General features: G+C 41.7%; 1 protein-coding gene across 1 annotated transcript in view; it reads left to right on the top strand.

Moving 5' to 3' along the window:
- The window catches only part of RXFP2 (relaxin/insulin like family peptide receptor 2), a 183,440-nt gene that overhangs the window by 79,266 nt on the left and 76,630 nt on the right, over nucleotides 1–27,544 (top strand). Inside the window, 1 exon segment of the mRNA XM_018554056.1 lies at nucleotides 16,952–17,080. Coding sequence (XP_018409558.1) covers nucleotides 16,952–17,080 — 129 coding nt within the window.

The raw sequence follows: 27,544 nt of genomic DNA, 5'->3' as shown, positions 1-27,544 counted from the left end.
AATGTATGTGCAAATATAATATTTATATAATTACTTTAAAAATTTAATTATTATTATTATTATTATTAGAAGAAACACAATAGCATATTACTGTAACTATGTCTTTTGAGCACTAGATGGCGCTGTGGTACAATGCTAGTCTATATGTTAATTTTCTATATGCATGAAACACAGGATATGATAGATCTATGATACACAGGAAGTTCTATCTGTATATATGTTTCCTCTCTACTATGCTGTATTCCTGTACTCATACATATAATGTCCTGCTAAGCAAGTAAAATGAATTAATTATTCCACAAGATCTCAGTGCTTCATCTAAAACACATAACCAACAATTATTACTACTACCAATTACAGAAGAAACCAAATTCAGGGATTCCAACCTGAAAAAGGTCATTTAAAGGAGGTGCCCTTCTCATTTCAGGGAGATGCCCTTTCCCCCACCTCCACCCCATTCTCCATGCACGGGGGGAATGTGGGAGGGGGTGCCTACCTGAAATGATGGCAGATAGCAAGGCAACTAATGCTTCCCTTGCTATCTGCTGTGCTTTTGTATTCTGGCAGCTCCTGCCGTCAGAATAATAAAAAAAAAAAAAACAGATTGCATGGGAATGAAAAGCTAGGCTGTCGGCTATTTCATTTTATAATAGCCAATAGCAGCATAGCTATTCATTCCCATGCAGTCTGTTGGTTTTTTGTTTTTTACTCTGACGGCAAACGGCGGTCCCGCTGTCCAAAAAAACCCAAAACAGATAGCAGGGAAAGGTTTATTCTGCTAGGGTATACCCTGCCGGGATAAAATGTTTCTCTCACAGGCGTCAGGGAGGAGCTGTCTTATAGTGGGAGACTCCTGGAACATCCGGGAGAGTTGAGATGTCTGTATATTCATCTACATTCCACTAGAAGTGTGCTAATGTAAAGTACAGTAACTTAATTTTCCTGGCAGGTGAGGCTATGTGAGCATTGGAAAACGGAACACTGAAAAGTCAGAGTGAGGAAAATCAGATATACTAACAGATAAGTAATGACCATGAAAAACTGAAGGCACTTCTCACATATAGTAACATATTGCAATGCAGCAGGGTCATTTAAAAAAACGCTTTACAACATATGAGAAGACAGTACAAGTACGATACAATGCCATACAAAAGGATTAGAAGGACCCTGCTCATGAGAGTTTATGCTCTACCTACAGTATCTTACATATACACCAAGAGAAAAGGTTTTAGCAATTAAATTATACGGAGTATACAAGTGGGGTAATTTCATTTACTACCAACATTGTTTTAAAGCAAACTCTTAAAGTGAATTGTAGGATGGAAATTGTTGTGACAGCTTTTGTCATAATGTGCAAATATGCAAAGCATACTTGCCAATCTGGCAGACTTACCACCTCATTTGCTTTCCTTCAGCGCTGACAGGTCTATACACTCTATCACCACCAATTCTTGAACACTCAACTTTCACAGCTGTTGAGCAGCCACTGTTGATGTTACTTGTACACATTCACACTGAAGTTACATTTTCTTGGCACCTGACTCCATTATTGCTATCTTACAGTTAGGTACACTGTGGTGCCCATACATGTACATATATATAGCTATATTTTAAAAAATTGTAGAAAGGAAAAAAAGAGGGTTTTTGTTTGATGGATGAGTCATGCACAAAGTCTCTACTACCAAAAATAAGGGTGGCACCTCTTAAAAAAGACACAATGTGACATATTGCCTCACAAATGTTTTGTAACATAGTCCTAATAAAAATTACCTTTTAGGTTTGCCACAGTCGGCTATAATTTTCAAAAAAATCACATTTCAAAAAAATTATGATCAAACATGGAGAAATTCTGTACACATTTTGTATACAGGTCTCCCATTGAATTGCCTGCTCCTAGTCATGTGATTGGCTGTTAACATCAGTTTTTCTTAAATTGCAGCACTAGAGCTTATCATATAACAATAGACAAAGACATTCCCACTCAGAAAGTAGGAAGTGGTTGCAGGAAATAGGATGTGAGTGGCATTCCAAATGTGTAGGTTTTTCTCACTTTTGGAACATTTGCGTGTTCACATTCTGATTAGCCAAAGTGTGAGATCTGAAGAATAGAAATATTTTTGCTGGTTGTTTTTGTAATGGTTGGATATGTCAAGCTGATGTTCAGATGTTGTTGACTGTAATTATTGTAGAGTATTTGTTTGTATTTGTTAGCAGTTTTTATACAGTATGGGGTCTATTCACAAAGCTGCCGAAGGATCTGGCCGTAGCTTCGGCCAATCCTTCGGCTAGCTTTGGCCCCAGGACCCCTTGGGTTAGGAGAACCGAGGGGGTGCTGTATGGGCTATTCACAATAGCCCATACAGCTCCCGATCACGGCCGAGCGGCTCAGTCGAGCCGATCGCATATGCCTCGGCACGGCTGAGCCGTGCAGAAAGCCGAAGCTGGCCGTTTTACAGCAGCAGAGCCGCCGGACAATAGGAAACTATTGGGCGGAGCTAGCTGTCACTGCTAGCTCTGCACAATCGTTTTCTATTTACTTTTTTCTACTTTTTTCACTCTTTTTCTGTTCTGCTCGGTGCCTCTGAGGGACCGAGCAGAACAGCCGAGCCAAATGCCGCTCGGCGGCATTCGGCTATTCTCTCACTGCTGTTCCGTATCTTTCAGAATAGCCCGAACAGCAGTGTGAAGCCTGTGAATAGACCCATATGTTTGTTAAAGATGGCAAAGAAAATCTGTGTAGGTAGAATTGTCCACCTCCTTCTTGCACATTATGGCATACTTACTTCTCAGTTTTTAAGGAGAAGTGGGTATGTTGCGCTTGGTAAGTGAATCTATTTGGTTTTACTGTGAATAGTGAAAATAGTCACAGTATGGTTCCGTGGTGATTAGTCCAATGTGAAAAATTATTCTGCAAATATGTGAAGTGAATATAAAGTGCAGGATAAGGTGAGTGATGTCTGTGAAATAATAAAAAAGTGTGATGGCCTTTTAATAAAAATCCTAGTGAGTGATTGGTTCTTGTGTGTATCTATTAAAATCTACAACTCCAAGGTTCCGTCTAAACGAAATAGTAAAAGCTAGTTGTATTTGGCCATAAGGGAAAGAGGGAATGTGCAATAATATGAGCAAAAATATAATATATAAACAAAAATATATAAGCTCAAAATATAAGCAAAACTACAATATAAACTCCCAATAAGTGCAAGTGTTCAATGTAGCACACAGTAGGCAATTAGATCGTTAGTTGCAGCCAACCTCAACTTGCGCAACAAGTTAGACTGGTGTAATCCCATCCACAAAATCTGCAACAGTGGGGCGGAGCCACCCAAACCAACACACCAATTGGACAAAGCATGCAAATGTATCCACTCAGTGAGCTGGTAAATAACCAATACCGGATCGATAATAGTGGAACGGAGCCACTCAGATTATCACAGTAAATACTTCCTATCTGAGCAGTTTTTTTATATATAATAATAAACCTTATAGGCATTCAATTCTTCACTTCATATACCAGAGCACTGAAGAACAAACAGGTTAAAGTCTTATCTCCAATCTGCTTCTCTGTCTTTATAAAAATTATAAATAAAAAAGTAGTCAGCAGAAAAGTATGTATAAATATAAAGTTAAAGGCTCATTTTTTTCTTCACTCCGTCACGGAGTCGCTGCAACAACTTTTTAAAGGCTTCTCCTCCGATTAACCCGTCCTTCACCGCTATAGTGGCTGAGCCAACCCACCCAGTGTAGTTGGACACGGGACCGAACAAATATTGTAATGAATGGGAAACAAAGGGAGAAAAAAGAAAAAAGAAAAAAGAAAAGGAGAATCCTAAGTGTATTATTTTAATGGGTTTATTTAAACGCAAAAAATGTTTCACACTTACAGGATTGTGGATATTTAAAAGCAATTGAGTGTGAAGGGCACTCAGCCTAAAAGGTCATCCGATGTGTAGGAGAAGAATTTCCTCTAAATCCGACTCCTAGCGCAAACTAAGTTGGTTTGAAAATTACTTCTCAGTTTGCCCTGCTCCAGTGATTACCACTATGTGCTTTCCATTAGGCTGGGTTCACACCTAGGCGTATCGAATATGCGCGTTTGTCGCACATTTCGTGCCGCGTGTTTTTACCGCGATTTGCGGCATAAAAAACCGCGCGACAGACGCGCATTTCCGAGGGCTACCTGGCTTCTTTGGGGCGGCAAAAACGCCCCAAAGAAGCTCCTGTACTTCTTTGGGCGTAGGGCGTTTTGCAGCACATTCCGTAAAACACCCAGGTGGGAACCATGCCCATAGGCAATCATTGGTTTTCACATGTTGAGCGTTTTACAGAGCGTAGGAACACGCTGTAAAACGCCCAGGTGTGAACCAGGCCTTAATTACTGATGTGTTACTGCCACTGCAATCTTCTCTACTGCTTCTTCGGCTCCATTCAATGCCTTTTTCCTTCTGCCATTGGGTGACCAGTGATGTTGAATCTGCTGCACGCACATGCTTAAGTGCATTATCCCAACACTCAGTGCCCACTCTTGGAATCTTACAAACGCCAACAGTGTACAACACACTGCCTATGCACCACAGGCAATGCACACAAGAAAATCCTAGTAGAAAGGGAAAGGAGCTTTTGGTGGAAGTGATAAAAAAGTCTCTTCTACCAAAAACTCTATCTGCTAGCAATTTAAAACAAAACTTCAGCTGGAGCTGAATTCAAGACCATCAATTAGATGCAAATATTAAAACTGCAGTTCTCTACAGCACATTTTGAGATCCGAACAACCCTATCATAAACCGGATCCTCAACTTCTATTGCAGCAGCAACACACCTTTGTCGCACACAGACCTCCCAGCCTGGTGATTGTACAGTGCAGATCCAGCTTGGTTCTTAGGCTTGGTTAACACTAGGGATCCGTGACAAAAAACAGTGCACAAAATTACACACCACCGCCGATCTTGCTGGTGGTGCCATTATTTTCTAATGGCACCCATGTCGTGTCAGCAGATCACGCGGCTTCCGGCTGCCATACCACCTGTGCAATCGCGCAAGATCACGGTTCAAAAAGCCGCACGGTGCGTTCACAAACATAAGTACATGTACCTTTCTGTGAAATCCGTGGGGCTGCATGACAATCCCTGTGTGCATTCATGCACGTCTCGGGATCGCCGTTATCTAAACCTAGCATTAAAGGAGAACTATGGGGTCAAGTCTTTTCCCCATAGTTCTCCTTAGGGTAACGGGAGGACACAAAAAAGCTCCTCCCGTCACCCTAGGCTCAGTATACCGCGAGCTGTAGCTCGCGGTATACTGAGACGCCGCAGTATACCGCAAGCTGCTGCTCGCGGTATACTGAGACCCCGCAGCTGAAGCGGATCCCAACAATTGTGCCGGGATCCGCCCAGCTGCGTGACTGATGCCTATCTAGAGGCAGAGCCAGCTGTACCCTCCCCCGTCCGATCCGCCAGTCAGCGCTGGCGGATCAGAGCGGGAAGGGGGGAATCCAGTCCCCTCCCCTGTCACGGCAGAGAGCCGTGACAGGATCGAGAGGTGAGCGAACGCCGGTATGTGTTCGCTCACCTCCCGATCTACTGAGCCGACCTGTGACAGTCTCATTGTCACAGGTCGGCTAGAACTATGAGGTGAGTGAAAAGCACTCACCTCATAGTTCTCCTTTAAGCTGAACATACATTGTTATATTTGTTTCCATCATACTGCGGACTAAATGAAAAACATTTAACAGATACTTCCATCCACACTAAACTGCATGGATGGATGAATCTGCCTCTCTCAGAATACCCGAAAAGTATTCACCGCAAATTTTTTATCTGCCGCCTTTGATTTTCTGATCGAAGGAAGCCGGACAGAAGGGTGGCGAAAGAGCCACCCACTGAACAAATTCTAATGTGTACAGTGTATGGCCAGCTAAAGTTTTGAACTCCTTCTGACTGCTGCTTTTCAGAAGATCACAGCAAGGTGAAATCAAGACTGATTAAAGTACTTGCACTAGTTTAGCATTTAAAATTACATTAAATTATTTGTTTCATGAATCAAATACTGCATTGCTTTTTTCTTAAACCTGCCTAAAGTTCACCTTTAAGTGTGCTTTAAATATGAAACAGAAGGTTGTAGAAGCAGCACAGATAACAGACTGAATTAATGGTGATCTAATGAGCTAAACATCTGCAAATAGACTGATGATACTTGACAATAAATGAGAAAATCAGAAAGTGTGTATGTCATGAATATCCAATAAAGAAAATCAATGTTACACAAAAATTGCAGAGCAGTTCACAACATATTCTGTCTTCAATATTAATTCTTCAGAGATAAATGAATCAGACTGTAAATATAACCTTGTATAGACAAAACCTTTAAGTGTGCTTTAAATATGAAACAGAAAGTCAAAGAAGCAGCACAAATAACAGTCTGAATTAATGGTGATCTAATGAGCCAAAAAGCTGCAAATAGACTGATGATACTTGACAATAAATAAGAAAATCAGAAAGTGCTTATGTCACGTATACCCAATTAAAAAAATCAGACTTACTGGCACACATTTATCCCCCTAGTACAGAAGCAAGGGAGTATCTCCTTTTACCTCACAAGCCTTGGGTCAGGGAAGGTGGGCATAATATCTAATGTAATTTTTATAACATAGGTGCACTTATTAGGCAAACATTTAAGTGTTTTACTAGGAATCTGTGTGGCTAGCCCTCCTGTCTCAAAGATGGCTTCCCAAGGTAGACTCCGAAGCTAGCCGAAGGATCGGCCGAAGCTACGGCCAGATCCTTCGGCAGCTTTGTGAATAGACCCCATAGTGTCCCCTTTTGCCATAACCTACCTAACACTACCTATAGTTGTCGTCCCCTATACACATTGATGATTGAACCCAGTAAACAACATGCTTATTTTATGTTCTTCAAAGAAAAGAAAAGAAAAAAAAAATCAGTGTTACACAAAAATTGCAGAGCACTTCACAGCATAGACTGTCTTCAATATTAATTCTTTAGACATTAATTAATCCGTTTGTAAATATAACCTTGTATAGACAAAACATCATCTTTTTATTGAATATCTGAAAACTCAGTCTGGTAAACAGGAACCATGAATCTAATATTCAGATTGAAAATGAACTATGGAAATTATATTTAGACTGCTCAAACTTAGTTTTACTATTCCATCAGTGTATCACTGTTTAGTGTGCATGTATACAGTTACTCCATCAGCTCCTGGATTTACTTTCACTGCACCCTGCCACTTTTACTGCAGCCATAGCTTTGCATTGACACTAATGCCATTTTATAATTTAGGAAACAAGCATAGACTGAGTTATAAGCATTTTTTATAAAGTCTCAAACTTGATACCTCTGCTGGCCATACACATGGCAATTTGATAAACTGATTGAGGTTTCCATTTCCATTATCTGTTGAAGTGGCAATGCAGTTGAAGACATAAAAAGTGTGGTAATGCTCAACTTCAAGGAAATAGAATTGAAATGGTCCTGATGGAACACACCAGATAAATCCAATCTCTTTTAATTAATTTGACAACGTTTTTCTTACTGTTTTGATTCTATTTCAATTCGATCTTTGCCAAGTGTTTACAATTGACGAAATTTTGGTGGTCAATCGAACTTGTAGGTTGTTTGGTTTCTGGCGATTACCCTTAATTGTATTTGTGATTCCCAGTGACTTGAAAATAGTTAAAATTGACAGAATATTGCCATGTGTACGGATATCTTTAGAGTGCACCAGGCAGTCATCTTGGATCACACCCACGTGTTGTTTTACCTCCACTTCCACAATAGCAGGCTGATGGGGCTTTTAGTCCTTCTGGGAACAAAGCAGTTTGTACTTTCAGACATAAATCCCCCGTTATAAAGGACATGGCTGGGCACACACATTATCATATACAAACTTATCACTTGCCTCTAAATTTTTGCATAGAGGCACTTGGACTGTGGACTCGGAGATGAAGGGGGACATAGGGCTCTGATCTGAAGGGGGTACTCTGATGTGAAGTGGGGGCTTCTGATGTGAATAGGGCTCCTGATGTGAAGGGGGACTCTGATGAGAAGGGGAGCTTCTGTTGTGACAGGGGCTCCTGGTGTAAAGGGGGTACTCTGATGTGATGGGGGGTCAATGATGTGAAGGGGGGCTTCTGATGTGAAAGGGGACTCTGATGTGAAAGGGAGGGACCCTGATGTGAAGGGGAGATTCTGATGTGACAGGGGCTCTTGGTGTGAAAGAGGAGGTTTCTATTGTGAAGGGGGGATCCTGATGTAAAGGGAGATTCTTATTTGAAAGGGGGGCTCCAAATGTGAAGATGGGACTCTGATGTGAAAGGAGGGGGCTTCTAATGTGAAGGGGGCTCCTGATGTAAAGAAGGACTATGATTTGAAAGGGGGGCTCTGATGAGATGGCAGCTCCTAATGTGAAGAGGGAAATCTGATGTGAAGGGGGGGACTTCTGATATTAAAGCGGGCTTCTGATATAACTGACTCACATGTTAAAGGGGAAACCCACTTTTTTTGTTTTTGCATGCAGTCCACCTAAAAAATCCATACCCCTATCTTGGATAAATGTCTAGTATGGATTTTGGAGGAACCACACTTTTTCTTTCTACATTTACATTTTTAAATTGGGGTTCATCAAGAGTTTGCATACTCTTAAAGGGTGTTGTGACTGGAAAAGGGTTGAGTAACATTCTTTATATCTCTCTTGCCTCTTATGGCTCTCTCTTGCCTGTGAATTGGTGAAAAATTAGGTGATGCTTTACACAGCATATAGATAGATAGATAGATAGATAGATAGATAGATAGATAGATAGATAGATAGATAGATAGATACACAAAGCATAGGGGAATACAAGGGTTTCTGGAGGGGTGTAATGACCGTCCAAGAGAGATGTGTTAAAAGAATTTTCAAAATGTATTGCTGTTACATACTGGTATAATTACATACTGGTATAATTACATACATGATTCAAAACAATCTTAATAAAAATAAAACAGAACCCTGCAGAGGATGTGTTTGTATAATCATTATATTAAATAGCTCTAAAATTCATTTGTAAGGGGGACTCTGATGAGAAGGGGAGCTTCTGTTGTGACAGGGGCTCCTGGTGTAAAGGGGGTACTCTGATGTGATGGGGGGTCAATGATGTGAAGGGGGGCTTCTGATGTGAAAGGGGACTCTGATGTGAAAGGGAGGGACCCTGATGTGAAGGGGAGATTCTGATGTGACAGGGGCTCTTGGTGTGAAAGAGGAGGTTTCTATTGTGAAGGGGGGATCCTGATGTAAAGGGAGATTCTTATTTGAAAGGGGGGCTCCAAATGTGAAGATGGGACTCTGATGTGAAAGGAGGGGGCTTCTAATGTGAAGGGGGCTCCTGATGTAAAGAAGGACTATGATTTGAAAGGGGGGCTCTGATGAGATGGCAGCTCCTAATGTGAAGAGGGAAATCTGATGTGAAGGGGGGGACTTCTGATATTAAAGCGGGCTTCTGATATAACTGACTCACATGTTAAAGGGGAAACCCACTTTTTTTGTTTTTGCATGCAGTCCACCTAAAAAATCCATACCCCTATCTTGGATAAATGTCTAGTATGGATTTTGGAGGAACCACACTTTTTCTTTCTACATTTACATTTTTAAATTGGGGTTCATCAAGAGTTTGCATACTCTTAAAGGGTGTTGTGACTGGAAAAGGGTTGAGTAACATTCTTTATATCTCTCTTGCCTCTTATGGCTCTCTCTTGCCTGTGAATTGGTGAAAAATTAGGTGATGCTTTACACAGCATATAGATAGATAGATAGATAGATAGATAGATAGATAGATAGATAGATAGATAGATAGATAGATACACAAAGCATAGGGGAATACAAGGGTTTCTGGAGGGGTGTAATGACCGTCCAAGAGAGATGTGTTAAAAGAATTTTCAAAATGTATTGCTGTTACATACTGGTATAATTACATACTGGTATAATTACATACATGATTCAAAACAATCTTAATAAAAATAAAACAGAACCCTGCAGAGGATGTGTTTGTATAATCATTATATTAAATAGCTCTAAAATTCATTTGATCCGACATATCATAGTATTAATATTGTTCAGATATGGTTACATTCTTATACAACAGATGTGGTTATCCTAAGCGTGGCTTATCTTAATAGGTCCCGACGCGTTTCGCCATAGGCTTCATCAGGGGACCCACTGGAAATGGATCTATTGGTAAGAATCCGACTCCCTGATTTGGCGGCGAGGGGTATATAATAGGGGGGGAGCTGAGGCTAGGTCAGTCCAGCGGAGATTGGACGTCACAGCCAGCCTTTTGACTCCAGGTAAGAAAGCCATAACCACATGAACCACGGTTATCGATTTGACATATAAGGACAATGGGGTATTTTATGTACTTAATCGATCGGGCAAACATGGAGATAGAGTACAACTAAAAACAAGACAAAACACCAGGAACCATGGGTTAAGGACAGGGGCTGGGGCTTCCGATTTATAACTTATCTATGAGCACTGATAGGACACGTACCCTTGAGGTACATACAATTAATCATTCATTAAGCTATTACACAATTGAATACACCTATGTGGAATACACAGACTCTACACGTTGAATGATGTTTAAAACAGCCTGATGGATGCACATCCCATCACATGAAGGAGATATACATGCATGAATATACATATATATAGACACAGAGAGATTCTCTTTGTTTTTTGTCCTTTGTTTTCAATTTACCACTTGGCACTTTTCAGTGACTTTTGCCACAAGTAATTTGAAGTGAGCACTTAACATGAAACCTGACACGGGGCAGGTTCAGTATTATATTAGTATTTTTCTTGTTTTGGGGTTTTCTCAACCCCCTTTTAAAAAATCCCCTTTCTGTCCCCACACAAATCCCACACATTTATACACATATCTGACAGCAATTGGGGCAAACATTTTTTTTTGTCCTTTGTTTTCAATTTACCACTTGGCACTTTTCAGTGACTTTTGCCACAAGTAATTTGAAGTGAGCACTTAACATGAAACCTGACACGGGGCAGGTTCAGTATTATATTAGTATTTTTCTTGTTTTGGGGTTTTCTCAACCCCCTTTTAAAAAATCCCCTTTCTGTCCCCACACAAATCCCACACATTTATACACATATCTGACAGCAATTGGGGCAAACATTTTCCACACCTAGCTCTAATGCCAATTGGGAAAAGTAATATAATCTAAATTAAGAAGCACCTCTACTAGAAAATTAAAAGTAACTAAATTAAGCCATATAAGCATTCAGATGAATTGTAAAGAAGGATTGTTTAACGACATACAAGACTTGATACATGCCCAATTGAACGTTTGAAAATAGAGAGACCCAACAATAATAAAAATAAAAATATAGTGTTTTTAACATCTTAACTTAGAATAAATTATTCCTGGTGACTGTGGCTGGACGATTTGGTGCCGCGTGTGTGTCCCTCCCTATATGACCCCGGGGTCCCAGGTGTGACTAATCAGGAAAGCGGTGGAGCTATCGGTGGGATTATCCCCCGCCCGCTCCTACTTGGCTTTCCGGGCATTTCTCCCTCGTACCATAGATCAACCCTGCATGGTGAGTAATGGAGGACTAGATGTCCTCAGAGTAATTGTATATGATTTATTTGCCCCAGATGGGGTTATATACAAGAACATGATAATGTATGAATTATAGATAAAAACATATGCATTAACGAATGTTTGATGTGATGTATGTTTAAACGAAGACAATCTTCTTACCAATAGATCCATTTCCAGTGGGTCCCCTGATGAAGCCTATGGCGAAACGCGTCTGGGCCTATTAAGATAAGCCACGCTTAGGATAACCACATATGTTGTATAAGAATGTAACCATATCTGAACAATATTAATACTATGATATGTCGGATCAAATGAATTTTAGAGCTATTTAATATAATGATTATACAAACACATCCTCTGCAGGGTTCTGTTTTATTTTTATTAAGATTGTTTTAAATCATGTATGTAATTATACCAGTATGTAACAGCAATAAATTTTGAAAATTCTTTTAACACATCTCTCTTGGACGGTCATTACACCCCTCCAGAAACCCTTGTATTCCCCTATGCTTTGTGAAACTATGTAATTAGGGTATTTTTATTATTGTTGGGTCTCTCTATTTTCAAACGTTCAATTGGGCATGTATCAAGTCTTGTATGTCGTTAAACAATCCTTCTTTACAATTCATCTGAATGCTTATATGGCTTAATTTAGTTACTTTTAATTTTCTAGTAGAGGTGCTTCTTAATTTAGATTATATTACTTTTCCCAATTGGCATTAGAGCTAGGTGTGGAAAATGTTTGCCCCAATTGCTGTCAGATATGTGTATAAATGTGTGGGATTTGTGTGGGGACAGAAAGGGGATTTTTTAAAAGGGGGTTGAGAAAACCCCAAAACAAGAAAAATACTAATATAATACTGAACCTGCCCCGTGTCAGGTTTCATGTTAAGTGCTCACTTCAAATTACTTGTGGCAAAAGTCACTGAAAAGTGCCAAGTGGTAAATTGAAAACAAAGGACAAAAAACAAAGAGAATCTCTCTGTGTCTATATATATGTATATTCATGCATGTATATCTCCTTCATGTGATGGGATGTGCATCCATCAGGCTGTTTTAAACATCATTCAACGTGTAGAGTCTGTGTATTCCACATAGGTGTATTCAATTGTGTAATAGCTTAATGAATGATTAATTGTATGTACCTCAAGGGTACGTGTCCTATCAGTGCTCATAGATAAGTTATAAATCGGAAGCCCCAGCCCCTGTCCTTAACCCATGGTTCCTGGTGTTTTGTCTTGTTTTTAGTTGTACTCTATCTCCATGTTTGCCCGATCGATTAAGTACATAAAATACCCCATTGTCCTTATATGTCAAATCGATAACCGTGGTTCATGTGGTTATGGCTTTCTTACCTGGAGTCAAAAGGCTGGCTGTGACGTCCAATCTCCGCTGGACTGACCTAGCCTCAGCTCCCCCCCTATTATATACCCCTCGCCGCCAAATCAGGGAGTCGGATTCTTACCAATAGATCCATTTCCAGTGGGTCCCCTGATGAAGCCTATGGCGAAACGCGTCGGGACCTATTAAGATAAGCCACGCTTAGGATAACCACATCTGTTGTATAAGAATGTAACCATATCTGAACAATATTAATACTATGATATGTCGGATCAAATGAATTTTAGAGCTATTTAATATAATGATTATACAAACACATCCTCTGCAGGGTTCTGTTTTATTTTTATTAAGATTGTTTTAAATCATGTATGTAATTATACCAGTATGTAACAGCAATAAATTTTGAAAATTCTTTTAACACATCTCTCTTGGACGGTCATTACACCCCTCCAGAAACCCTTGTATTCCCCTATGCTTTGTGAAACTATGTAATTAGGGGGAGAGGTGTAAAACTAGGTGCCCACAGGGAGACTACCCATAATTTAGGAAATTAGATAGATAGATAGATAGATAGATAGATAGATAGATAGATAGATAGATAGATAGATAGATAGATCTATATATAAATGTCCTTTATTGACATCTGATGTGCTTCTTGCAGCTGCCATAAAACAGTGCCAAAAGCATTGCTAGTGACAGATCTTAACAAAGCCTAAATCTACTCTGAAGGAACTTACAGTTTTATATTTATATAACATTTACTCAAGGGGAATGTTTATTAGCTAGCTTTAGATGTAATCTAATGGACGTATTCTGCATTCCTGTTTATAATTTATGGTGCTTGCCGTTTGATGAAAGCGATGTTCAGTAAAAAGCATAAAGAGTCTGCCCGTTATTTACTGTGAGCCCCCTTCCTTCCTTTCCTTCCTTTTTTCATTAATAAAATGTGGAAAGTGTGCTGCAAATGTAATGAAATTAATTAAGAGACTTTGGCAAGGGAAAGATGGGATAAGTATTGATTTGATGTATTGGCTAGAATTCCTCCCATTACAGAGCAGCCAGCAAATGCTGTTCCCAGGGCGGTATTTGAATTACACTAACCTAACAGTGGGCCTCATACACCACCGTTGCTGACACTTATTGCAACCGAAGAACATCTTCAAAATTACAGATCAAGTCCAGTTGAATGTGACTAACTAGTACTGCATCAGTCATGCACTCCATACATGAGGTCAGTTGCCTCAAATCGGGCCCTGTATGTGAAGCATGGGACAAGCCTATTACCTTGTTCTATGACCCACACCGTCTCTTGCTACAATTACCAAGTGGAAACAGCGATGATATGCAGAGTGTGCATGCATACACCTATTCTTCAGCGTCCATATATAATGTATAATACAGGTTAGAAAAAAAATCGTCAAAAATTTGTTTCACTTCATTTCAGATGTTTCGTTATTTCATGTTTTGGATTATAACTTAAAGTTTTTTGCTGGTTCATGTTGAAACCGAACAGCAGATCTACTCACATGACCTCTCGGTCAGTCCTTCGATTTTCCGTTCACGGGTTTCCCCCGAGTGAAGATGTTTGTAGGTTTTTGATCACTGGATGTCTTTTTGGTTTCCCTTAGTTGGTGGGATAACCAGGTATTGATGATCCAGAAAACACTAGTGCTGTTGGGTAGATCCACACGTTACTTTTTATCCAAATATTAGGGCTGTACAGTCGGCAATCTTGGGGCTTCGTCGTCCTGAGGAAGCCCCAAGAGGAGGGGCGAAACGCGTAGACGCCACTCTTAAAGACTAGTTGGATGACCCGGAGATTGCCGGACATGTTTAGTTATCGTTACTAAATAGAAATGTCTTGATACATTGAAGTATCAAAACCCTAAACGATCAATAGACTTTACAACCATAAGGGATACATGTACAGCCAATCAAGGTCAGGTATATCCAACCAACCACTGACCAAAGTCAGTTTGACTAGACATCGTTTTTAATAATTTGACAGTAAACTGTCAGCTATGTGTTCAGCAATTTTTTTACGTTTTTGATTAGAAATAAAGTAAATTTTCTTAAAAAATTGTCATTGTGGTTTGTCCCTGCCGTTGGTTACCCATTGGTTACCCGTTGCTTACTTGAACTGCCTTCACCTGTAAGACAGTTCATTTTTTTTCTTGTTTTGTATGTAGTGAGTGCTGCCTTTCGTCTGCCCATCACTTTCTACAACTTCCTGGATTCCCGGTGTGTTTTACATCTCTTTCCCTGCTGTTTGATGTGTTCCTATGGGCATCTTCAATAAGCAAGTTTACAAACTTCTAGATGGATATGGTTATTCAAAGTAGGATAGAAAATCAATATAGAAATACAGATTTATTTGTAGTTTTTGACCATAGATACCCTTAATCGATGGTCATTAGATTTGCTTTATTCTCTACTTGGTCAAGACTCTAGTTTAGTTGGTCAAGACTCTTATGGAATGACAGATTTGCACAAACTCGGATGAGTCATTCAAATGTAACAATTTGTGCAGCTCACAGCCTAACGCATTGACAAACCAAGAAATCTTACACCATGCTGGAAACAGAGCTGCCATTCCAATAGGGAGAGGCTAATCTGTGGAGCTGAGAGGAGAGAGTCCTCACACAACAGAATGTGCTGCCCGGCGGTGCCTGCAGCACATTCTGCGGGACCAGTGACAGCCTCTCCCTCCCCGCCGCACAGCCGCCTGTACATGCTGCGGAAGGCTGTGCAGCAAGGAAGAAGCGGTTCGTTCTCGAGGGGGCCCTCTTCTTCCTCGCTCCCCCCCCCCCAAGTGGCAGAACGCCAGGGCTTGGTCGTAATTGCGACCGCTGCGACCCTGGTAGTTCCGCCAGTGCTGTAAGTGCTAACGTAGGAATCCCAGATTCACGTATCAAAAGCTGTGACCATATGCCATTTTGTAAGTCACACTAGAAAATAAAAGATAAAATTTTGGTTGGTATGGACAACAGAGACACTAAATTTTTTAGCTCTCGTGATGTTGTTAGTTCGAAATAGGCTCCTTTTAAATAAAAGTTCTGCCCAGGAGAGGATACCTGAAGACTACATTTGCTAGCCAGAGATCATCTGTCTGTGTGTCTGTCAGAAACTCATTTATCCCGTTCCCGTCTCAGTGACCAATAAACACATTGGGGCGAATTTATCAAAACTGGAGCAGACAGAATCTGGAGCAGTTACACATGGCAACCAATCAGCTTTTCTCTTCAGTTTGTCCAGTTAAGCTTTGAAAATAAAAGAGAGGAGCTGATTGGTTGCCAAGCACAACTGCTCCAGATTTGGTCTGCTCCAGCCTTGATAAATTGCTCACAGTTTTTTCAAAAGGGAAATGGGCACTCGGTGGAGGTTAACCTTGAATCTTCCATGCTTCAAAGGTATGGATCCCACATATACTATATAATATGAAAGGAACTGCAATAATATAAGTACAGGAGCCTCCCCTATCCCACTCACGGTGATACTCACTGTCACAGTCATTCCTAAATATGCAATTCCTCCAATCCATGCATTCCATGCATATGAGGTTTTCCCAAACAATTCACTGAAATAATATACGTTTCTAGAGTGCCAGTAACCAATGATATTTCGATTTATGAAAGTGAGCTCTGGACCCATCATCATTGTCCCTTGTACTGCCTTATTGCAATAGTCTGCAAGTCTTCCTGGAAATTCTGAGACTTTCCAAAATCATCTGAGAGATATTATCCCCCATGCCTGCGCTATGTCACCATAATGACCTCCTCCTAGTTGGAAGCTGCAAAAAGATCACAAAGTTTATTTGGTAGTGTCCAATAACAGATATAGAAGAATCGGGTCTGTCTGCTTATCCTTATATCTGACAAAAACATAATTAACTTCTGAATGTTCGGCATTTTTGAGTAATTGCAGTAATAAAGGAATCTAAAAGACTTCTCAGCCAATAACAATATGATTGTTCTCTCTCTCCATCACTGTAGATTCCTTGACAGATTCTGTCTGCAGGATGGGCTACTTCCCATGTGGAAATCTTACCGTATGCCTTCCACGTGCGTTTCACTGTGACGGTGTAAAAGACTGTGAGAATGGGGCTGATGAAGATTACTGTGGTAAGCAATCACTGTTTTCATGTTGTTTGATTTCAAATAAATATTTAACTGAATAACTATGGCTGGAACAATGATGTTATTGCAGATAGGGCATTATGCCTGCACATTTTGTGAGAGAAAAAGGATCTGTGTTGTCTTGTTGTACTAAACCATTAAATTTTACCTGTTATTGTTCTAGTGCAGGTAGAAAAGTTAAAGCAGAACTCTGGGCATATGTATATTAACTCTTTAAGTGGGGCTACCCCCTTCTCTGCAAGGGTTAACTGATTGTTTAAAAAAAAAAATTACTCACCTGATCCTTCGAGCTGTTTTGCTCTTACACCAGTCCCTGGAGCCTGTCCCCACCTCCCTGCAGCAGTCTAAAGGTGCCCATACACCTTACGACCATCGCAAGACTTTTGTCTTGCGATGGTCGTATGCATATTGAAAGCTCGTACGATCTGCCCACCTTGGACGGGCAGATCGTACTTGCGATCATCGAAAGCCCACCCCGCGGAGGGGCGGGCTTCCGATGACCGCAATGCAGAACGGGCAGTGTGCGCATGCGCACACCGGCCCGTTCCGCAGCTATCGGATGAGCAGGCTAGAAACCCGCCAACAATCGTACGATTCTCGGCGGGTTTTCGAACATGTTGGCTCGACAAAAGACGTGCGACCGTACAGTAGAAACGGTCGCACGTCTTCGCTCACACTGCTCGATTCTCGTACCATCGCGGGATTTCGCCCGATTCTCGTACGAGAATCGAGCAGTGTATGGGCACCTTTTAGGTCATGTAAATCATGTTTTATAAACAGTGCATAGACGTGAGGACGCTGAAGAACATTTCAATGCTGCAGTGTAGGAGAACACAGGCTTCAGAAACCAGAGAAGCAAGCAGCTGGCTCAGTGGTTCGGGTGAGTATACCTATTTTTTGTAGCACTGTGCGCTGTGCCACTGCGTAAAGAGGCAGATTTGGCATGTTCTAGTCTGTAAAGGTTCTCGGAGCAGGTATGGGACTGAATGTCAGGTGGGTGTTTTTCCCACAAAAGGACAATCAGACTGGTAACCAGTGCGCCTTCCTCCATAATTGTGCTACAGGAGCAAGCATGTTTGTGTATGAACAGACAGTACGGGAGTATCTGTTCTGGCTTTGAAATTGAGCCCTTTGACCAGGCTGATGCCTGATGGGAAAGCTTTAGTCTGGGCGGAAACAGACACTGAGGAGTCCAAATACCAGGCCAATGCCTGTGAAAAAAATATGTGTTGATGTGATGCTGAAACCCCTGCAAGGGAAATTTGCTTTAACCACTTGCTGACCATGTGTTTACACCCCCTTCCTGTCCAGGCCATTTTTCAGTATTTAACGCTGCAGTACTTTAACATTTATTCCGCCGTGCAACGCTGCACTGAAATACATTTTATACCACTTTTTGGGGACAGATAGAGCTTTCTTTTGGTCGTATTTAATCACCACTGCGGTTTTTATTTTTTTACTATATTAAAGGAGAACTATATTAAAGGAGAACAGCTCGCGGTATACTGAGACGCCACAGCTGAATCAGATCCCGACAATTATGTCTGGATCCGCCCAGCTGCGTGATTGACAGCTGGCTCTGCCTATCTGTACCCGCCCCCTCCCCCGTCCATTCCACCAGTCAGCGCTGGCGGATCGAAGCGTGGAGAGGGGAATCCAGTCGCTCCCCTGTCAGTTTTCTGCCGTGACAGGATCGAGAAGTGAGCAAACGCCGGTATGTGTTTGCTCACTTCCCCATCTACTGAGCCGACCTGTGACAGTTTCATTGTCACATGTCGGCTAGAACTATGAGGATGAGTGAAAAGCACTCACCTCATAGTTCTCCTTTAAGGAAAAATTACTGAAAATTTTGAAGAAGAAAAAAAGTTATATTTTACATTATGTTAAAATACAATTATTATTACTTAATTTTTTGGTAAAATATAAAAGGGGTCACGTCGGGTAAATGGATACCAAACATGTCAAGCTTTAAAAGTGTGCGCACCTGCGAAATCGCAAAAAACTACCATACGCAAAATTGTCCATAGGTGATCAAATCTTTTACCGCCCATCACTTTAGTGTTATCAGTGATTGATGGCCCTAGAATTATTGCTCTCACTGCGGCGTTCGCGGCGATGTGTAACATGTGCGGCATAATGGGCGCAATCGTCGTTTTCGCACGTATATGCGCCCCATGCATGTTTGCATGCGTGTATGTATGGGTGGAGACTTTAAAAAAAGAGTGTCACAAGAATGCGGAAATGATGTAATATACATCACTTACATATTCTGACACCAGAGAGAGGACCGGAGGGAGATCGTATACCGATCTCCCTCTGATCCCCTTTCTGGGCAGGTTCCCGCTCGCCAGTGGGAGTGGCTGATGGGATTTTTATATATGCCCCCTCCGATCTCGGAATCTAGGAAACCCTCAAAGTTGCATAGTGACCCTGTGCTGCGTGACTCCAGTCACTGCCTGCAATTTACAAATTCTGGGGGAACTACCCATAGCTCCCTTCATATGATTAAATATTCTGGTGGCGCGCACGAACGGGAAATCAGCTTTCAATGTAAACAGCCAGCTATGCCGCCGCAGCCTGTGGTGGCGATCCCGGGCTCCACTGCTTGTAATTAAACGGCCGGCCAGCGGCTTCTTGAATGCGGGTGGGCGTTTTTAAATGTCCCATCCCGCCCCGCTCGTGCCCGCCACTAGGCATCGCGCACGAACGGGAAATCAGCTTTCAATGTAAACAGCCAGCATACAAGCATTCAGGCATCTGTAGAGACGCCCGATCGCTTTTAATTGCTGACGATCCCGGGCTCCGCTGCTCCCGATGTGAGCCCGGGACCAGCACAGCAGCTCTACGGCTGGAGATCAAACAGAGCTCAGTACACGAGCTCCGTTTGATCTCCTCCTCTTCGGAATACAGGAAGTGATGTGTATTACATCACTTCCGCATTCCTCTGTCACTCTCCGGTACAGAAACCGGAGAGAAGCTGGTGAAGCAGGTGCCTACTTCATCAGCTTCTCTGGGGGTCCCTAGGTGACATTAGGGGTCTTAAAGACCCCTGATGTCTCCATAAAGAGGACCTGTCACTGCAAATTGGCTATCACATAGGGAGCTTGTTTGCTCGCTATGTGATAGCAATAAAGTATAGTGAAAAAAAAGTTTTAAAAAAATGAAAAAATTAAAAGTCACATATCAAAGCAATTAAAAATAAAAAAAATTAAAGTCCCCCGCTCCACATGCACACGCAAACATGCGTCGAGCCCGCCTATGTTACATCCATTGCGCTGCACATGTTACATATCGCCGCGAACGTCGGAGTGAGAGCAATAATTCTAGGGCCATCAATCACTGATAACACTAAACTGATGAGCGGTAAAAGCTTTTAAAGCATCGGCTATGGCCAATTTTGGGTATGGTAGTTTTTTGCGATTTAGCGGGTGCATGCAATTTTAAAGCTTGACATGTTTGGTGTCTATTTACCCGACGTGACCCCGTCAGGTTTTTGTTTAAACATTTTCGGTACTTTTTTAATTATATATTAAAACAAAAAACCCATACGGGTCTATTCACTAAGCTGCCGAGGGCAGCCGAGGAACAACCGACCCCAAGTGAAGTGAGCCGAACACTGTTCAGCTATTCACTTCAGGCTTGTACAGTTTTCTAATGTCCCAACAGTTTTCTAATGTCCGGCGGCTCTGCTGCCGTAAGAAAAAAAAAAATCTCCCGGGCGCTCTGGGAGCCTCCCGATCCCGGCCGCCCAGGAGAGAAACACTGATTTATCTTTTTTTTTCTTTATTCTGACACGGTGTCAGAATAAATAGCTTCGGCTTTCAGCGCGGCTCAGCCGAGCCAATGCATATGCGTTCGGCTCGACTGAGCCGCTCGGCCACGTTCGGGAGCTGTACGGGCTATAGTGAATAGCCCGTACAGCACCTCTTCGGTTCTACTCCTGGGGCCAAAGCTAGCCAAAGGATCGGCTGAAGCTACGGCTAGATCCTTCGGCAGCTTCGTGAATAGACCCCATAGTGGTGATTAAATACCCCTAAAAGAAAGCTCTATCTGTCCCCAAAAAATTGTATAATTCATTTCAGTACAGCGTTGCATGACGGAATAAATGTCAGTCAAAGTACTGCAGCACTAAATACTGAAAAATGGCCTGGACAGGAAGGGGGTACAAACACCCCGGTCAGCAAGTGGTTAATTGGCCATTTGTATTATACATAAATCACTCGCATGGTAACTCTTCTAAAGTCCAAAATGCTCTTCGCTGTGCCAAGTTCTAACAAAGCATCCCTTCCTTTCTTACCCTATGCACAATTTATTGCTGACAATATTAATAAGGACTTGCTTAAATTATTCTATTTATTACTCCATCTAGGATACCTTGACCCAATGTTCTTCATGGTGTTGCTTGCTTTTAACAGGTCTGAATAGCAGGTCTCTATTCATATCACAAATTGGAAAGTGTACAGAATTCTGATGTTACATCAGTTCTCTCTTAACAGAGCTGCAATTACCGGCCTATTCTGGCATGGGTGTTTGTTAGTTGAATAATTATGTAACACTAGGGAGGCCAAGACCAGCACAATATCTTGCATTTAATTTAAATCATCAGAAGTGAAGTATTTTGTATAACAGGACTACATTTCTTACTGGTAAAAAGAGGATGCAAATGATAATTCAGTTTTTAACATTAAAAGCCAGTATTCTCAGAATGTTGAGCCGTGCCACCCAACTTAAGAAAGCCACATATTTGAAGTACAACTCGAAAGCCAAAAGGAAAAAATCTCTGAGGCTACTGAGGACACATCAACCACAAGAGCCATTCTGCTAGCTTCCCAACACACATTGGTAAAAGCCAAAGAGTAGCATAAAGGCTGCCCGTCAAAGGCATGGTATTTTAGAAAACCTTTTCCTGCAGATCAGTGCCATCAACAGCCATTTGCTCCTTTTCAAGTAGGGAGAACAGAGCAAGTAGCAGTTAGTAACAATCAACTGGCTGTCTTCTGCAATGCTAAAGGGCTTTCTGATTATCTAATTAGCTGAAGATGGTGGGGTGGGCTCCATCCATATGTGCATTGCTTACAGCTCCCTCGCATTTGCTGCAGAGGAGCCTGGACCAGTGTGATGTAATATTCTGGCTCTCGGCACCTCTACAGGGTGTGATAGGGAGTTGTACAAGCAATGTACATATGGATGGAGCTCAGTCACAGTACAGCAGCCCACACCGGACCCCAGGCCAAGGATCCACTCCAGTTCTAATAAGGTAGGGTGACTGGGTGGATCTTAAAAAAAGAACAAAAATAATTTTTTTGGGAGTGTGTATGTGTGAGATTATGTCTGTGGTTGTGTGTTAATCGCACAGTCCCGTGCAATTAACGCACTGTACTTTGCAATCGCACCTACCATGCATTTTGGTGTGAAGTTTTTTGCATTGCCATTCATTTGAATGTCACCCCAAATGCACCTCCCACCCACAGTTCTATTGCCTGCATCGGAACGCACAGTACTGCAATGCCATGCGTTCCATTGCAGTGCAACTTGGGTCACGACTTAAAGGACAAATGTGGGTCCTGAGGTTGCACAGGTTGAGAACCACTAACCATGGTCTAGGTAAATAAAAATGGAGACCAGAGTTGCACCTTAACATTTTAGGCCGAACAGCAGTGTGTAGCCTGCCAGAGGTTCGGCTCAGTCGATCCAGATGTTGGATCGGCTGAGTCGAACTCCTTCTGCACTTCGGGTCGGCCGAACATGCTGAGCATGTTCGGCCGACCCGAAGCCATGTGAAGCAAGCCGATGTACAGCTGATTTCAGCCGATGTACGGCTGAAATCAGCCGTACCAGCATGGAGTGAATAGCCGAACAGTGTTCGGCTCACTTCACTTGGTGTCGGTTGTTCACTCGGCTGCCCTCGGCAGCTTAGTGAATAGACCCGTATATGATTTACAGCAACACTGCATGTCTCCATTACAATAAGGCCCTTTTTACACTTGGACGTTTATGCACAGTTTACCGCGTTTGCTGCGAATCAGCAGAAGGCAGCCCATTCAATTTAATGGTTTGCTCTATGTGCGGCAGCAAAGCTCATGCAGCAGTTTGAAAATGCACACATTTAGGATGCCATTAATAAGTTATGTGCACGCATTGGTGCATGTTAACATGCAAGGCAAAGTGTAAAAAGGCTCTAACGTACAATCAGTTTGATGAGCCTCAGCTAGACTAGTCTTAAGAGCAGAAAACGTACTCGAGGGTGAACCCCAAAAAAAAAAAATCAGAATTGTTTAAATTGTATGGGGGAAATGTATCAAAACTGAAGAAATCAGAATCTGGAGCAGTTGCCCATGTCAACCAATCAGATTCTGTCTCCAGTTTATTCAGTTGGGCTTTGAAAATAAAACATAGAAGCTGATTGGTTACTATGGGCAACCACGCCAGATTTTGTCTGCTTTAGGTATTCCCCTCAAAGTATGCTGACTGTGCATGAATGTATTTTTGTATCTATGTGTAGTCTTTGTTGCGGAATTCTGCAGTATTGTATAGTACTGCTGCTTGATGATTTGCTGTATTTACGCTGCCTGGCAGTGTAAAAAAGTCACACACTCTAATATTGCTTGGACTACCTTAGCTTTGATTACAGCACACATATGGCAGAACATTTATTTCCTTCCAGAGTTTATATTAATTTTTCACCAAGATCTTGTAGTGATGATGGGAGAGTTGGAACACTGCGTAATGTCTTCTCCAGCACATCCCAAAGATTCTTAATGGGGTTAAGGTCTGGACTCTGTGGTGGCCAATCCCATGTGTGACAATGATGTCTCATGCTCCCTGAACCACTCTTTCACAATCTGAGCCCGATGGATCCTGGCATTGCCATCTTGGAATATGTCCAACGTGCCATCAGGGAAGAAATAATCCATTGATGGGAAAACCTGGCCATCCAGTATACATATTCAGGTAAACAGCTGACCTCATTATTTGGGGACATAATGTTCCTGAACCTAGACCTATTATCCAATGGAGGACTCTGACCTTTTGGCTTAGCTAAATCCAGGTGGTGACTTTTTGGGGGGCCAGGAAGTATATGTCTGCAGTGAGCAAGATTTGCTTTTTTCTGTTGTTGATATTGACTATTGTACAGTATAAATATTTTATAGCATTATGAAATGCTTTGTTTCTACCTCAAACCCAAACTGTGTGCCACCTATACTTCCTACCTCCAGAGGTGGCTGCAGAGTTAGAAAACATTTATTCCATCCTAAAAAGGTACATATTTCTGAAGTTCTTTCTGACATCTTCAGACTGAGCCTGGCCAATTGGGGATAAATTGATCAATAAGACTAATTCTTCCAGTTAGTCATGGGGTTGATTTACTAAAGGCAAAAAGGCTGTTCACTTTGTAAGATAACTTTCCCTTAGCTATAGAAAAAGAGGTGAATCTCTGCTAACTTTCATCATCCAATCATGTGCAAGACAAAATACTGTTTTTTTTTAATTTTCTTTGCATGTGATTGGGTATTCTTTGCAAAGTGAACTTTTGCTACATTTGCTAAGCTAAGGGAAAATTACCCTACAAAGTGCAAATTCCCTTGCAGTGTGAACAGCCTATTTGCGTTTAGAACTTGAAACCCACTATTGCTTTACCTTGACCGCCTCCCAGCCGGCCGTTGTAGAAATACGACCCATCGGGAGCTCCCTGCATCTGAGCGGGCGTTTTTGAACGTCCACTCAGCCACGCCTACTCGCGCACGCAAGCAGGAAAGTGCCAAAATTTAAAAACAGGCATCAATGCCTGTTTACATGCAAGCGTTCCACCGGCTATAGAGCCAGCGAATCGCTTGTATAACGAGCTGTTATGTGCGCCCCCACACACTGTTCCGCTGGTCCCGGGCTCCGCTGTGCCCGGTGCAGCATTGTGGCTCTGTGACAGGGGATCAGAGGGAGATCCGTACACGACCTCCCTCTGGTCTCAGAATGCGGAAGTGATGTATGTTACATCACTTCCGCATTCTTGTGTCCCTCTCCAGCTTCAGAAGCTGATGAAGCAGATCTCTGCTTCATCAACTTCTTTGGAGGTCCCTAGGTGACAATAGGGGTCTTGGAGACCTCTGATGTCTCCATAAACAGGGCCTGTCACATCCTCTTTGCTATCACATAGGGGAGTTTCTTAGCCCCCTATGTGATAACAAAGTTAAGTGGGGGAAAAAATAGGAACAAAAAATTAAAGTTGTATAAAAAAATCTAACGTCACACATGAAAAATTATTTTTAAAAAACACCATTTTTTTTAAAAGTCCCCCACCCTTGCGTCTGGTGCGCCTACATGCGAAAACGACGATTACACCCATTAAGCGGCACATGTTTCAAATCGCCATTAGCTTCGCAGTGAGAGCAATAATTCTAGGGCCATTAATCACTGATAACACTAAACTGATAAGCGGTAAAAGCTTTTAAAGCGCCAGCTATGGTCAATTTTGGGTATGGGCGTTTTTGCGATTTCGCAGGTGCGTGCAATTTTAAAGCTTGACATGTTTGGTGTCTATTTACCCGACGTGACTCCGTCTTTTATATTTTACCAAAAAAATTGGGTAATATTAAATGTTTTATAACATAATGTAAAAAAATAACTTTTTTTTTTCAAAAGTGTCAGTAATTTTTACTTTATATAGTATAAAATAAAAACCCCAGTGGTGATTAAATATCACCAAAAGAAAGCTCTATCTATCCCCAAAAAATTGTATAAAATGAATTTCAGTATAGTTTTGCCTGATGGAATAAATGTCAGTCAAAGTACCGTAGCGCTAAATACTGAAAAATGGCCGGGACAGGATGGGGGTGTAAACACCTGGTCAGCAAGTGGTTAAAGTGGAGCTTGCTTCAGAATGCATGGTCCATTTATCTTTTAGACTAGTACATGTAAAATACTCCGATAATTAGAGATAGGGCAAACTTTTATGAATTTATTTACTGAGATTTCTAAACACATACAGTCTTTTAATGCTAATTATTTTGGGTTTAATAAAAGAAAATATGGACACTGTCAAATAAATTCTGGATGTACTGCAGGAGACAGTTTATGCCTCGGAAGTACAATATGTGAGACATTCTCTTTTGGCTTTATCAGATGTACAGCTAATTGAACCGATTCACGACGCATCATGTGGAACGTACACTGAGTAATGGATGAGCATCAGGATACACTAATTTGTCCTTGTTTTACCTGATTTAATATTAACTATTCAAATAAAAAGATGCAAATTCTGGAACATTCTAAGAGAGCCAGGAATACCTATTTTTTTTATCAGGCAACTGTCATCAGTTTCACCAACTTAATGAATGACAGAAAATGTCACAATGTGTTATGTTTGTATTTGTTTACATGTCACTGAAGGTTATTTGTCATTAACTCATTAGAATTGCTGGAATACATTTTCCAACCATCACTATTTTTAGCCAAACTCCTATTACAGGCAGCTTCATGTATATGAATAAATACACAGAGGGGTCCTTTACCATCAGGCTAAAGGTTTTTTTAAACAGTTGTCTATATAGAAATCAGTGGGGTCACAAGGAGGGTGCGGGGTATGGTCCGCAGTGGGTGACACCATCGGAGTCATTTTGGTGTCACCCCCTTTGAAAAATCGGGCATTCATTAATGAACCGAGATCCCGACCTTTGCATGAGAGAGGAGGGAACCTGGCGGCATACCTTATTCTGCCAGGTGAACGTTCCCTCCTCTTTTTGCCAGCGTCCATCACCTATATGGCCACCAGCAGGTAAGCATGCGTAACATCCAGAGGCGTAACTAGAACCTTCAGGGCCCCGGTGCAAGAAACCATGAAGCCCACCCCCCCAACCGCCATGGCACCGCATGGTTAACAGGAAGGCCGCCGAGGTCCCCAGCAAGCACGGGACCTCTGGCAGCTGCTTGTTTAAAGATTTAGTGTCTTTGTTCTGTCGAGAACACTTACCCAGTATCTGCGCTTGCGTACAGACGGGATTACCGAGAAAACCGGCATTTATTTACAAAGTATTAGTTTGTAATTGTTAATTGTGACTGTCAATAATATGTTGTCCATGGCAGGAAATGATGGATGGCAGTTACATAGTATTTGAGGTTGAATAAAGACATTAGTCCATCAAGTCCAACCTATTAGGATCTCATTCTAGGAGTACCTGTACCCCTGTATATTGCGGTCCCTTAAGAAATCGTCCAAACGTTTATTGAACAATTCCACATTCTTTGCTGAAATCACCGCCTGTGGCAGTGAGTTCCAGACCCTAACTGATCTTACTGTGAAGAACCCCCTTCGCCCCTTGTGCTGGAATTTTTTTTCCGCCAATTTTAGGTGATGGCCTCTAGTTTTTGTAATGGAGTTAATTTTAAACTGTTTATCGCTAATGTTGTTACCACTATTGAACATTTTGTACATGGAAATCATACCCCCCCCCTTAA

Source organism: Nanorana parkeri, unplaced genomic scaffold, assembly GCF_000935625.1.
Source record: "Nanorana parkeri isolate BGI_ZX_2015 unplaced genomic scaffold, ASM93562v1 scaffold8, whole genome shotgun sequence".
NCBI lineage: Eukaryota > Metazoa > Chordata > Amphibia > Anura > Dicroglossidae > Nanorana > Nanorana parkeri.
This window is presented reverse-complemented; position numbering and strand designations above follow the sequence as displayed.